This window comes from Condylura cristata, unplaced genomic scaffold, assembly GCF_000260355.1.
Source record: "Condylura cristata isolate star-nosed mole 26May11 unplaced genomic scaffold, ConCri1.0 scaffold00007, whole genome shotgun sequence".
Classification (NCBI taxonomy): domain Eukaryota; kingdom Metazoa; phylum Chordata; class Mammalia; order Eulipotyphla; family Talpidae; genus Condylura; species Condylura cristata.
This window is the reverse complement of record NW_004567108.1, coordinates 61,109,663-61,125,959: the sequence shown is the minus strand read 5'-3', so window position 1 is coordinate 61,125,959 and position 16,297 is coordinate 61,109,663. Positions and strand designations below refer to the sequence as shown.

Sequence of the window (16,297 nt, the reverse complement as noted above, 5' to 3'; positions counted from 1 at the left end):
AGTATAATGGACCAGGTGAGAAAATAATAATAATAATAATAATAATAATGAACAGCTGTATACCAGACATTTTATGAGGGTGGAGTGGAGAATGGGATCAAAAACAGTGGGTGGAGGGAATTGCACTAGACTATGGTAATGGCACAGGGTGATCTGGTGACGGAAAGCCCACGAGGATTACATTTGAGATGGAAAAATACACAAAACGATGTAAAAAATAAACTATTATATTATTAAAAAAGAAGAAAAAAACCTCATACACCTAAACAATAGAAAAGTAATTTAAAAAAATACCTATTTTCTTTTAATGTTTTACCCTTTAGTGAATTTTGGAGCATCATATTTAAAGAAATAAAAATTAGGTGCCAAGCATTAAGTGCTACAGATATTATAACAAAGTACTCATCATTTTATCACAATTATACCACTATAAATGTAATTGAAATATACATATAAACTAAATTAGAAACGTACATCAACAAATTGTATGATAAAGTGTCTCCTTTGTCCATCAGAATATACAGAAAGGACATATTCACCAGGTTTCCCATGGCTCTCTCGCACCAAGAAGTCTCCTTGTTGTTTTAGTAGGTCTTGAGCTTCTATTCTGGGAATTGCACCGTGGTACCAGTCCTGTTCTGCCAGTGGCTTCTCACTTAGAGGGATCACATCAGACAACTTGAGCAAATATTGGGGGGAAAAAAACTAAATTAGACAAAATAGTCATTTTTTTCTTGCAAAATTCACTAACAAAAACTTTCTTATGCCCCCCCTTTAATTTATCAATTTAAAGTGTATGATGAATCTGAAATTTTCAAAGAAAATATTTCCTAGAACATTGGTGGAGTTATTTAGGAGAAAAACAACTCCTTTAATCATTTATTGTTTTTCTACCTAGCAAGCCCAAAAAATGCACTATTGCCATTTATCATTAGCATTTAAAAGAGAGTTTTTCACTATATCATAAAATAAAATCCTTATGTTTAAAATGTGTGAACCAGGAAATTATGATGAATAGGGTATTTACCACAAAAACAACATCCTTTTTACTTAAATTAAAAATTGATATATTTCTTATTTAACTCACACAGAGTGTGGATTATCTATAACCAATAGTCCAGATGCATTGAATATGGCTTCATTTGATATTGTCTTGTTACTGTATTTCCCATACCTACCCTCATTCCACTAACTCTGCCATATGGTCCTGACTCAGAATATTGATGGCAGATAAGGCTATGGGGATAAATAGCATATATGGAAAGCACCAAAGTACCCTTACAAACACATGGCATAAACTAAGGAGGGCCATCTGGCTGGTATATGTCAGGAAAAGCAAATCATCTGTCATTTTAGGTCAAATGCTAAAACTAAATAATAGAGACAAACATACTCTACTTCTTTGAACTATTTCTAATTGATAGGAGATAGAAACACATATTTTCTAGTTATAAGTAAAAAGTTTATCATTTTCATCTATAGAAGTTAAGCTGCCCAAAATAGTAAAAAGTACTTTATACATGTGGTACAATTATTGTACAATTATTGTACAAAAAACTCCCAATATCCAATATGTACAATGTCTCAAGAAAAAAATAATATAGAAATTGGGATGTTATAATTATTAATAAATGAAAGGCAAACACTCATACATGAGATTTTCAGCATGATACTATGAACTCTATATAGAGACAAATGGTAAATGAAAAATAGCTTTGATGAGTCTGCATTATTTTGTACTAGTAATGAGGACCAACACTTCGTAGAAAAAGTTTCATTTTATGTTATCCAAAATCCGTATTATTCATTTTAAACAGGAACCTGAAAAATCCCAAATACACTTCAAAGAAGCAGCCCATCTTTTGGTTTTCACTTAATATATTCTTTATTTTTTTAAAGTATATACATGGTTTGACTGTACATGAAATTTTTTATATTTTTTTTCTTCTAGTACTAATTATGACAATATAATATTTAAAAAATTAAATTGTGTTTCCAAATATAGATTTAAAGAATGAAACATATAAAATACAAGGTACAACTAAAAGTACTACTGATTTTATTAAAAAGCTACATAATCCCACAAAACTATTTTCTGTGTATACTGAAACTAATAGTTTATAACTCTTAAAGTGGGTTATAATAATTATTAAATATTCCATTCCAAAAATGTATATAATTACATTTCATTGTAGTAAAAACACAATATTTACTACAGAAATATTTCCTAATCTTACCAGTGACAAAAGTGTTTTATTTGGTTCAGAGAAGGAAAAAAGATCAAACTATTAGGAAATTTTGTGTCACTCTTTGCATACATTTTTTATTAGCATTTCTCAAAAACATCCATATAATAAAAAAGCATCACAAGCCAGAATGACATGTGATTAACTTGTCTGATTCAACTCAACCTTTCAAATTTTGATTGACTTAGAAGAATAAAAAATGTGGATAATTTATTAAGTTAAAAGGGAATTTGAAATATAAAACCTCAGCTATAATTCCAAGAGATTCATTAAGAATTTGAAGGTAAGAAATGTGCTTGGGGGAGTATGGAATCATCCTGAAAGATGAGTGTCTTTTCTGTTTGTTTATTCTAAATAAAGAAGTAAATAGAAAGAAAACCACATTGGTATTTCATGCAGATTTATTCCTTGGGTATAATCCTTGGAATACAAGGGAAGTTGAGATATCTCTTATTCCCCAGGCCCTACTATTATGAAATACATACTGGAATTACAGAGTATGTATGTGTATATGCATACATATGACTGAACAGTCATATCTAGCCCCTGACTGGGTCTATTAGCTCCTTCAGAAATATCTCTAGAAGTACTGAAGGAATATTTATTAATAAGACCCCTATGAAATTCAAATGCGATTTTGTAAACTTGATATTAAAAGACTTATGATGTATCAGTCATAAAAATCCAACATCTCACAAGCTATCATAATGACATAAAAATAAAAGGATGCTTTTACATTAAACATCACACCTCTTTAATCTTTATTCTTAAATAACATTGGTTGATAACATTATATAGGTTTTTGGTATACAGAATTAGTATCTGGCATCTATTTATGTTACATTATGATCCTTATCAACAGTTTATCTTCCAAGCAGCATGACCCAATTAAAACACTATACCTGATTTGTCCAAATAACAACCACTTCTGGTGACCAAGATTTTGTTCCCATAATCTAAGAATTTTCTTTATATTTGTGGTTACTGCTTTCTATTTCAACATTTGTACATACTATTCATATATTATGATCACAACTGAAAGTCTAGTTTCCACTGAACACCATACAATTATTCTCGTTTTGATTTACCTCCCCCCTCTGATATCTACCCATTCTGCTGTCAGAATTTAATGATTTTGTTGTTGCTTTCTTTTGTTGTTTTGCTCTTTATCTTCCATTTAAGAGTAAAATCAAAAGGTATGTCTTTTTCCTTCTGACTTAGTTTTTGCTTAGCATAACCCCAAGTTTTGCCCATGTTGTCTCAAATGCAAGACTGAATCTTTTTCTTATACCCGCTTAGTTTTCCATCTTCCTTCCATCATGAACAGTTATATTAATTCCTCACTTTGGTTCTCATGAATAATAATGCAATGAACATAGGGACATATGCATCTTTTCCCTAAATTTAACAACAAATACCTGGACAAATACCTGGATCACATAGTAATTCTACTTATCTCTATGTCGTTTTTCATAGTGGCTATACCAATTTACATTCTCAACACAGAACAAGGATTCCAATTTCTCCACATCCATACCAATACCTGCTGATTCTTAATAGCATATTTTTGAGCCCCAATGGGGGAATGCTTTTTTTGTTGATATAGTATTTAAGATTGTTGTTAAATTTAGGGAAAAGAGAAGGTCCATTTTTTAAAGTTATAGTTAATCAATGCAGTCAATAATTACATTTAAAATAAGAATTCATGATTAGTTATTTTGAGATCTTGATTATTTTTGTTGGACCTTGTTCCTAAAGACAATTCCAGAAGAAACATACTAAACTGTGAAATAAAAGATTATGATAAATGAAGAGACTATGAGACATCAATAGTAGAAAGTATTTTTCTACTAAAAGTGGACATCATTTTTTCCACACCCTACTTTAGTCTAATTCCCAAGTTTATATTAAGGATTTGAATACTGTTATCCCAAGTATGAGTACAAAATGAGCTCATTTTAGGGAGCCAAAGATTTAAGTATTTAATAAAGGCAAAGTCTGAACTATTTTAAAATTAAACACTCAAATAAATAATTAAAAAATGAAAAGAATGGAAAATAAAGCAAGTAAACTATCATTGAGCTCAAACAAAGTAAATAAAACTTTAATACTAACATTAAAAAAAAAAACATTAGGGGGTGGGGTCTAACAGACTATAGTGGGGAACTGTGATTGCCATAGTGGTAGGTGTGGTGTGATAACATACATCTGATGTAGACTGAACCTATACCTCTGAATCACCCACAAGTTGTACACCAATGTTAACTCAAGAAGAAAAATAACATAAAATGGAATTTAGTTCTTTTATTTTATAACTTTAGTTATTAACTTATCACCTCAGTGATAAATTATGTCACATTTAGTTTAATAACATACTGCGCTGACTCTGAGAAACTCATGGGATTTTAAACATTTTTCAAGAATGCTATGAAGAATTATTTCATTTTAAAGCTATATATCACTGAGAAATTTTAGAAATACATTAAGAATCATATATCATACAATTAGAACTAAGACAATACTGTTTTATTGAATAGTAATCTGCCACAAGGCATAAAAAGTTATTTTTAGTGAAAGAGAAGTGTGATCATAGGTAAGAAAAGTATACTTTTATCATTTATTTTCCAATATTTTCATTTTATAAATGTTAGTATAAAATAATTCTAAAATTAAAATAAAACAGATGATTCCAGAATATAGAATAATAAGAATATTATGGAGACAAAAGGTGAATAATTTAAGACTTTTTCTAACACTTATATAGAACAATTTAAACCAAGATGTACTTTAATCTGACTCGATCGAACATTTTTTTTAGAGTGACAGTATTGGATAAGTATATTTCAGCTTAGTGATCAACTAGTACTCACAAGGAGCTCTAAAGAAGGAAGAAGTTCTTTGCTCGACCACTTATAACAGAAATTATGGAGTAAAATGAAGACTGAAGTAAGTAATTAATTATGTAAGTAAGTAAATAAGTAATTATGTTAAGGTAATTAGGACAGACCTCTTAAAAATGATGTGGTTTGAAAGGCTTCCACAGGAAGTGGACCCTCAATATTGCCAATAGGCTTTCAGATTATACAATTAATCCTGTCAACCATGTGAAATTAAAATCTATTGAAACACAGGAATAGGCTGGATATAGAGGAGATCTCATTACCCAGAGGAACGAATAATAGGTTAGCTCCCTCAATACACCTGAAGAAAGCACATGCTTGGAACTGGTAAAATTTATTAAAATGTTATTCTAACTACAACATATATTAAACATCTACCATCAAACACTATATTCAGTTAAAACAAGTATTCTGTTACACTTTCTTCCAAGGTAACTGTATTAGCCATAGTGTTAAAATTGCATAAATAAATTGGTGTGTCAAGTTCAGTAAGAATATCAGTAGCTTTCATTTCCCTATGTACAATGTAATTAATTGATCTGCATTACCTAAAATTATGCTCTATAGTTCTAATTGTGTATGTTTATTTAAATAAAAATTGACTTCATAGTTGTTTTTCAAGATTTTAAAGTAAATATGCTTCCACATACAAAAGAATTAGGTTGGATTACCATCTCATACTATCTGCAGAATTTAACTCATAATGAATTAAAAACCTGCATGATAAGAGGCAAAACTGTAAAACTCTCAGGAGGAAATAAAGTGTTACAAGTTGCAGATTTCTCTTTCTCTCTTTGATTCACACACACAGACATATACATATATTCATTGCATACATAAAGTTAAATTATGCTTATAAAGGAAAATTACAAATGATATTCAAATTTACAGATGACATCCACTGGTACCTGACAAAGATCTAAACAATGACTATTTTCAAAAGCACTTAGAGTAAATCTTACTTACTGTTGAAGAGCCAAGTGCAGATTTTGGAGACCTAATTATTCCAGCAATTGAATGACGAATAGACTCAAATTTGGAGAGTCTCTCCTTTCTTTCCTGGAGAGATTGAGAAAGACTTTAGCAAAAATAAACTATACTGTTTATACTTATTGTCACTGTTAAGTATTATATATGCACAATGCACCCTCATGCTTTCCATTGAAACAAAAATGTCCATCGACGTTAAAAATCACAGTCAAATATACATATATAACTTTGTAGCTCTTTATTTTCCTAGTCTGTTGATATAGCTCTTAATTTGGGGAAAAAAAAGAAAAAAATCAGTCTGTGAGATGGAAAATAAATGTAAAAGACATTCACTGGAAACCACTTATCATCAGGGAAAAAGTTAAATGTATGGAAAACCATGATTAATAAGATTTCAGATAGTACTATAGTTGTTAAAGATTTTTAAGGAAAAAAATAATAATAGGGAAAAACGAGAATTAACTGGGTCACATTTTTAAAAGCTGAATTCCACTTAAGTAGCTAGAAAGTTTCCAAACTTACACATACGATGATGTAGGAAGAAGAGAAAGCAGGGAAGAAGAGTATAAGACAATGGAAAAGAGCAGGAAGAGGAGGAAGTACAGTAAGAAACATATGTTTAATCCAGCACTATTTACAAAAGTTAAAATATCAAAACAGCATTAAGGGCCCCATAACAGATTATTGAATCAAGAAAATGTGATATATAAACACAAAAAAAATACTATCCAGTGATCCAGAAACATAAACTCATGTCAATCATGGCAACATGGATTGAGCTGGAAGGGATTATCCTAAGCAAAGTGAGGCAGAAGGATAAATACTGAGTGGTTTCACTTATAAGTATAATCTAAAGAAACCAAACATAAGGACATATAAAAAAAACAAAAGTCACAATTTGATCACAGATCTTAGACAAATAGCAGGGGAGGGAGGAGAAAGGGGATCAAAATAGGAGAAGAGCACAAGGGACTATAGTAATGGACTGTGCTATGTTGGTAAAAAACTCTATGACTAAACCTGAGAGGAGAGAGCAAATAACACATACAATTTAACCATGCAAGAAAATAAATTTTAAAAAATTAACTGGATATAAGGATATACATATTTAATAAAAGTTTATTTTTTTAAGATGTATTTATTTATGCTCAGATACAGGCCAGAAGTGCAGGGCGGAGGAGGGGGTGGTGAGAGGATTCACGAGAGACAGAGTGGAGAACAGAACAGGCAGATCAATGAAGTACACTGCTGAGGGGAGCAGTGGGCGAGACAGGAAAGGTCTGCTGTGCCATGTGAGTCAGCAGGCCAGGGTTCCAACTCAGTGCTCATAGTAATGAGATTGAATCCCTGTGACACCAGGGAGGACCCAATAAAACTTATTTTAAAAAAGCAAATCATTACCTTCATATATGTGTACATCACCCTAGGAATATGACTATGCATTTTACAGTCTTATTCCTAACTGTAATTTCTACTTTACTTTTTAGCAAAATTCACTCTAACTGATTCACTAGATTAACAGAAAAACAGTCTTCAGATACTCAAGGAATATAGTGACCTTTCTTTAAAGCATGTCCAGCTTCAACTTAATTGTTTCTTTATGAATATACAATTTATTTATTAGACATACTTTAGAACCAAAGTAAGACATATAAATCATTTGTGGACACTAAGTTTTTTTTTAATAGTAAAGTAAGAAAAAGTAAATTTTAGTCTGTTCCTATAATTGTGCTGAGTTTGTTGAAGAGATTTTAATTATTAGTTACATGTGTAGTTTACATGATTCTTTTATTAACAGTAATAATCTATATATTTTGTTTCTTTTTGTCCTTTTTATCTTTTATAACAAATGTGTTAGCAAATATTTTTAAAAATTTATTTCATGCAAGGCATTGTTCTATTAACCACAGTAGTCCTTATTATGATACCAATTCTTCAAATGAAAAAATAAACTCATATCTAATATAAATACATCATTTGCATTTCAAAGAGTATGATGGAAAATTTCACTTAGGATTATCCTCTCCAATTCCATCCATGCTATGCAATAGCATCATTTTTTTATGGCTGAATATATGGCATGTCTTCTATATCCATGCATCTGTCCTCAGTTTCCATCACTTGCCTACTGGAGATAGTGCTACAATGGACTAAAGAGTACATCTATCCCTTCAACTTGGTCTTTTCATACCTTTAGTTTTATACTTTTAGTACAGAGTACTATAATGGAATTGCTGGATCATATAAAAATAGTAGGTCTATTTTTTAATATTTTGAGAAGCATCCATACTGTTTACCCCAACGATTAAACCAACTTACATTCTCATCAACAAAGTAGGAGGTTCATCTAATTATTTTCATCTATATGGGCCATTTCCACACATGTAAGGTTGTATCTCACTGTGTTTTTGATTTGTATTTCCTTTATGATAGTGATTATTGGGATTTTTTTTTTCATATGCTTGATGGTCATTGGCATGGTTTTCTTACAGAAGTGTCTAATTATTAGTTGTGCCCATTTTTTTATTGGGTTATTTGTTTTGTTCTGTTGAGTTGTATAAGTTCTTTGTAGATCATGGTTGGATATTAGAGCCTTGTCAAATATAAGATGTGTAAACATTTTCTCCCTTTCACTAGTGTATATATTGGTTTTAATAATGAACCCACAAATGCATCACAAACACCAATGTTCTGAGTATTTTGTTATGATTCCTCTGATGTATTTTATGGTTTTCAGGACTTACATTTAAGGCCTTAATCCATTTTGAGTTAATATTGTACATACTGTTAGCCAAGTGTCTAGTTTCACATGTTTACATACACTGGTCAAGTGACCCAACACAATTTGTTGGAGGGGCATTTCTTTCTCCAATGTATATTCTTGGCTCTTTAGTTGTAGATTAACTGTCAATAGAAGTGGAGGTTTACTTATGGGTTCTCAATTCCATTTCATTGATCTATGTTTGTCTATTGTTATTCCCGTAACATATTGTTTTGAGTACTATAGCTGTATAGTATAATATGGTTTCTTGAAGAGCGATATTGCCATTCTTGCTCTTTTTTGGTCAGGACTGCAATAGTTATCCACACACATTTTCAGGATTTCTTTGACTATTTGGGATCTTTTGTGGTTCCATATGTATTTCAGTATTGTTTGAAGAACACCCTTAAAGTCTTCCTAGGGACTACATTTAATCAGTATATTGCTTTGGGAAAGATGGTCACTTTAACAATGTTCAAACTTCCAGTTCATGAGGAAGGAATATCTTTCCATTTCTTAGTGTCTTCTATTTCCTTTAATACAGTTACAGTTTTCATTATACAGGCACTTCACTTCATTATTTAAGTATAGTCCTCAATATTTAATTAGTTATGATGTGATACCCTGGGACCCCAGAGATGAGAGCTATCAGTGGCGCCATAAATATGATCCTATGTACACTAAGCATGTATAATAGGGACAGGGCTCTCCCTGGTGGTGCAACAGGTTAAAGCACCACATTATGAAGCTCTTCAAAGCCACTGTAGCACTAATTCGATCAGAACAGGCAGATCTACTAAGTACACTGCTGAGGAGAGCAGCGGGCTGGGTCAGGAGAGGTCTGCCGTGCCACGTGGATCACCTCCGGGGCGGGAATTGAACTCATGCGGAAATGGCTTTAGCTTCTCAGTGCTGTTTTAACCTGCTGCACCACCAGGGAGGGCCAGTCATGGCTTTTCTTAAAAAACACCATCACATATAACAACTCCAAATTAACTAATTCAAATGCCTGTCTTGTTACATCCTTATATGCCACCAGTTTTTCAGTTAGCTCCACTATAATCATTTGTCCACTTAACTAGAATTGTCAGACTTTGAATATACTAATTTCCCCAAATCAATCTTTTACTCTTTATTCTCTGTTTAACTAATTTAGATGCAATGATGCATCATTTCAATGACACTCTTTCAATATTCTAAAGTCCCTTGTTAACCTGTCTCTTCTGTGCACTCATACAGGAAATCACAATACTACACTCAAATCACTACTGGAAGAGATTCAATGATTAACAACAACAACAAATGGGACCTAAATATCTAAAGCACTACTACAATTTTCTACCAATTCATGTACTATTCCACTGTCATTTGTCAACAATTTCACTATTTTGGTGCCTAAAACCACATTGTTCTACACCTTCCACTTCCTTATTATGAAACTACAAGCAAGGAACCCTTTCATCTGCCTTTCCAAACCTTTTCAAAAGCATCACTTCTGTTTCTATTGTAACCTTCTCCTTTTGGGAAACATGGCAGTGTCTCACCTCAGGAAGACACTTTGGATCTCAACATCTTTCTGACACCCACAAAACCTTACACCTTAACAAGAACCAAACAGATCTCCCTTTGAGAACTGTCTACCCTTCCTTTTCAACATGGTCTTTCCTATCCCATCAGTTTTTAAAGGTATTTAATTTACTCTCGTAGGAAACAAAGGAAGAGAGTAGTACATGAGAAAGGAAGAGTAGAAAGGAATTATGAAGGAAGAGATGAACCTCTCCTTTTCTCCACACATCCCACTCCAACAACTGTTTTCTCTTTATAAATATCCCTAAAGATGTTAAGTATGTTCAGTCACCATTTTTGTCTCCTTCCACTCATTTGACAGTTTGCTTCCTTCTGGCAATCATCGTATCACTTCACCAAAGCAGATGCCCACAAGCTTAGTTTTACAAACCCACACTTCTCACTTACAACATCTCTCTGGGCATGTATCCTACCCGAAATATTTTTTGACCTAACACACTCTCATTCACCACTCAAAATACATATGCCTAGTTACCTTAGCAAGTTCCCCCACTTTACCATTCCATTAAATGGGAACATGTTTCTTCTACAGAGTTAGGTCCCCTCCCCTCTCTTCCCTTCCCCTTCCCCTTCCCTCCCCTCCTCTCCTCTTCTCACTGTACACTTCCTAAATAAGAAGTTATATTTTCTATTCCCCATATTGAATTATCACCTTAACCAAGCCTATTCAAAAATTAATCTTCAAAATTCCTGAGGTTTTATAAGTACTACTCAAATTGTTTCGTTATCCCTGTACCTCACAGATGCATGACATTTTCATCTGAAATCATATTAAGAGAAACTATTCAATAAAAGATATACATTAAATAATAAGTATAAATAAATTAAAGGAAAAATATCTTACTCCACCAATGTATTTCTTAAAGGTTTATTTATTTATTCATCTAGAACAGTATAGGCCAGAGGTGCAGGGGTGATGAGAGGATTCGCCAAAGACAGAATAAGGAGCAGAACAGGCAGATTGACAAGGTACACTGCTGAGGGGAGCAGTGAACCTGTCAAGACAGATCTGCTGTGCCATGTGGATCACCTCCGGGTCTACTGAGGAGGGTACAACTCACTTGCAGTGCTACACTTTAACCTGGTAAGCCACCAGGGAGGGCCCCCCTAATGTGCTTTTCAAAGCAAAACAGGCACTTTACTATTTATGAAGTTATTCTTGAGTTGCAAACATTCCATATTTTTATTCTATTTTTCCCTATACAAGCTAAACTATTACAAGTAGTCAGAAAGCATGAGGAAATTTTCTTTCCATTTTTTAATTTTTAAATATGAATCTGTAAATTCCTCATAAAAATAAAACAAAAAAAAACACAATAAATGCTGTATGAAACATTATCAGAAGCACTTTAGCATACTTATTTCTGTTACACTTGATAAAATAAAGCATATTAAGATAAGGAAAATCATATAAAAATGGCAGATACTTGAGATCTACTCCATCATAAAGTAAAAATCAATTGTACCCAAGATAATCAATCTCAATATTGGCATAGCTGTCAACTACACTATATTTTATTTTCTACACTGAGCCTTAAAATCCAAATCATTTATCAAATAAAATACCTGTATTAAAGAGAGTAAAAGCAATTCTTGCAGACTGGAAAATTGTTAAGATCAATGCAAACTTTTGGTCCATATCCTTGTGTACTGTTCTTGTTGCAAGCAACTTTTCCTCCTGGTTTTATTTTTCTCTAGTATCTGGTCTATTGCCACCTTTATTTCTTACTAAAGCCCTCAATTCAACACAGAAAAAATAATCAAGTGAGAATTCCAACTTTCATTCCTCCCCCATTCTTCCAATAATAAATGTCACTATTCCTTCCCACATGGGAACCTTCTTCCTCAAAAGCTCTCATGCTTGCTCTGCTCTTCCCTTCTTTCTCGCTAGGGACTAAGTTGCATCAGGATTTCTCTCTCTCTTTTGGACTCAATTAGCTCCTTGCCGCCATTCAAATTCTGAAGAGTTAGAATGTACTCAGGAATATATATGCCATCACTTTCCTGAATGCCATTTCACTTTTTTTTTTTTTGTGAGAGGAGCTACATCTCTTTTTATAGACCTCACGTTAAATTCTACCCTGTCAGGCACTCCAAATATAGAATATCTTTCCTATGCACTCTAACAATGCCTACCACTTACTCTCAAAGAACTCATTATACTCCTGCTATAATTATTTGCTAACTTGTCTTTCAATAAACTGCGAGATACTTGAAGACAAAGACTTTATCTCATTCAGCTTTGTACAAAAAGCTATGACAGTGCAAGTAACATGCTGCACTTTTAAAATTGGTCTTGATAATATATCATACATGCTCTTTTTATGATAGACTTTGACACTCCATGGGAAGTAGGACCTATGTTCGTTCTATTTAAATTTGGATGGGCATATGATTATGTTGGAAGAATTACTATACAACTTCCAAGACTAGGTCATAAAACCAGTTTCCTTCTGTTTCTCTTGGGTTATTCACCTTGGGCTCAGTTATTCCAAGACATTAGGGAGTCCCAGCAACTCAAGGGCAGACCCAAAAGGAAATAAACAGAGAACTCAGTTAAGCACCCAAATTGCCAGTTATATGAGTGAACTGTCTTGGAAGTGTATTCTGATAACTCTAGACTCTTCTCTTCCAGTTATAACATATGGAGTAAAGATGAGTCCTCTACACTGAATTCTCACAATTGGATATTCATGAGCTGTTATATTGTAGCTGTATTTTGCACTGATGCACTACATAGTAATAGGTAACCAGAAGAGGGCCTATAACATAGGAAACATGCATATACACACAAAGTATACCATGCATAAACATACAAATATACACATAATATGGGGAAATCAATGAATAAATTTCCAAATCAAGTTTGCTGTATAAGTTACATTTAGTAGATAAACAAATGACTCTTTCCAAATTTTCTTATTGGGATAAATACTTCTAACTTGTTGCATTATTTAAAAAGTAAAGAAAATCAAATAAATGTATACTTTAAGATATAATCACCACCCAGCTCAAGAAATAGAATTTTAGCAAATATTGCAGAGGATCTTCAAGTGACGACTCCAGGTTAAAAAATACTTGTATTCCTTTCTATGAAATGACTATTATCATGCCTACTAAAGTAATAACTTACTTTCAACATTTTTCATTATTTTTAGTCTTCAGTGTGTGCACCCTAAACTATAATTTAGGCTTGACCATCTTAAAATGTATTGAATACTTCAGATGAACTGTTTTTTGTATTCTACTTATTTTTTTTTTAAAGATTTATTTATTTGTGCATACAGAACTGGGGTACAGGCCAGAGGCTCAGGGGTGGTGAGAGGCTTCACCAGAGACAGAGTGGGGAGCAGAACAGGCAGATCGACGAAGTACACTGCTGAGGGGAGCAGTGGGCGGGTCAGGAGAGGTCTGCCACGCCATGTGGTCACCTCCGGGGCAGGCGGGAATTGAACTCATGCAGAAGCGGCTTTAGATTCTCAGTGCTGTGCTTTAACCCGCTGCGCCACCAGGGAGGGCCTCTACTTATTTTTTATTGTGATAACATGGCTTAACAACACTGTTCATGATTGAAAACATGTTACTACATCACAGCTACCACCAAGGTACTCAGTGTCCTCAAACACAGTCCATAGGATCCCTTTCCACTTCACATTCCAACCACCCTCTGCCCCTCTAGAATCTTCAATAAAACCAGATGAATTAAAAAATTAAAAGTTCTCTTTCTATTCTGTACTTTCCTTATAATGCTGATGTTTAAAAATCTAGCCAACTGACTCAGTTTTACAGCCTCAATCTTGAACATTTCATATTCATGGAGCATGGCCTCTTGATTTCTTTTCTACAAACTGATACCTAGGGTCAATAAGATCATGCTGATCAACATTAGGAAATAAATAATATGTTGCATGACTTTCATGTGGTATTACAGGCTACTGGCACTCAATGTACACATCCACTTATCTGTTAGATATGTTAACATGGTAATATTCTTTCAAATTCTAGTATTTCTTTTCCAACTATTAGTTGAAAAGTTTATATAAAAAGATACCAACTCTGCTGTATTCTTTGGTTAATCAGTATATGATTCCATACAGGACAGGCAGGATAAATGTTTGACTATCTTTTTACATGTATATTTTTGTAATTCACCATTTGAAATAAAAATTATAAACAAATTAAGATAAATTTTATATGCATTCATGATAGTGTGAAGATGATAAGTATAATCAGTTTGCACTTACTACTTAACACTTTTTTTAAAAAAAGGTTACATATCAAGTCATATAATAGTCATTACAATTCTATGAGGTAGGGCCTATTACTTTTTCCTTTTCCAGGTGAGGACAGTAAAGCACAATTTGATGACTGTGATGGCAGCAAAATGAGAGGCATAGGTAACAGACCTATACAGGAATTTAAATGAACATACAGATAGACAAAGATATTCTCAAGTTCACTGATGTATTCCTATGAAGTCTTACAAGATAAACTCTATTTACTACCATGATATTTAGCTATGTGGAGAGATGATTCCATAAAAAAAACTTAAAAAGGGGATAACTATAGATGCCAAGTTACCTATAACTCTTCAATTAATTTTTAATCATCTTTAATTTTCTATCTCCTCTTGGTGAGAAATTTTAATTCAAACAGATATTTTAACTTAATTTCTTCCTTCTAATTTGTCCAAACTCCTAATAGGAAACCCAATATTTCTAGGTAATTTTTCCTAATTTAAGAAAAGCTAAATTTTCTTTTACTTAACTTAAGAAAATACATCATTATTTTCATGACTTAAAAAAGATTATTCCATCTCTGGCTTCAATTAAAATCAGTACATTATATTATCTTATTGCACTGATAAAAGCTAATAGTTATGTTAATAAGTATAATTATAAAATATAAAAGAAAATGATTATTTCTTGCAAAAGTAACAAAGAAATTGTCTCTAAAACTATTCATAGAATTTACAGAAATTTGCTGGGACAGAAATTTCTAAAACTACTAAATAGAATAATAATCTCTGTTTCAGATTAAAGTAGCTTAACTGGGTCTTTACCTTTTAACATATGTAAATATCTGTCCTACCATTTATTCGTGTTTATTTGTAAAAATTATTCTTCAGAGTCCCCTTATTTGAATTACAAAAATACCATAATACTGAAATATATTTTAAAGCATTATCAGTATATGTAATAGATATAAGTGACACATTATGCATCCTTCTCATTATTGTAACATCTTTAAAATAATGAACAAATTAACATAAAAATTCTATCAGCCATTAAATTTTTAGCAAACCAGTTCAACCAGCAAAATAAGTAAATCAAATCACTTGACTTACAGAAATTTTTAAAAAACTAATTCTATGTAAAAACTAGCGTCTTGAAGAACTGCATTCAAATCTGCTGGAAATAACATATTCTAAAGATTATCCTTAAATTTGCTTACTAACAAAAACAAGTATTATTTGCATACTACTGGATGTAAAAATTGACAGAAGCATTTTTTGGGATTTTTTTTAAATTAAATATTTACTTACTTGCTTGTTTGTTTATTACAACATTGCTCACTTCTATACAATGTCTGCTTTCTTCACTCAGGTGTAGTCCCCATAAAAGAACTCATTATTTTGAAAAACATGTTGAAGAATTATAAAGAAATGAAGCACTCCACAAGTCATGTACTATCGATTTAGTGTTAATACTGATCAGAATACCTGAGTATCCTGATTAACGTAATAAAAATACTTTCTTAACTAGATCTGCTTTTACATAAGCAGTACTTAAATAACCAGGACAGAAAAATAA

The 16,297-nt window shown here is 32.4% G+C and overlaps 1 protein-coding gene across 1 annotated transcript in view; it reads right to left on the bottom strand.

Moving 5' to 3' along the window:
* The window catches only part of FER (fer (fps/fes related) tyrosine kinase), a 382,708-nt gene that overhangs the window by 202,216 nt on the left and 164,195 nt on the right, over nucleotides 1-16,297 (bottom strand). Inside the window, exons 11-12 of the mRNA XM_004678363.2 lie at nucleotides 6,113-6,205; nucleotides 475-678 (exon numbers count right to left, since the gene is read on the bottom strand). Of these exons, the coding sequence (XP_004678420.1) occupies nucleotides 475-678; nucleotides 6,113-6,205 (297 nt within the window). The remainder of the gene's footprint in view (nucleotides 1-474; nucleotides 679-6,112; nucleotides 6,206-16,297) is intronic.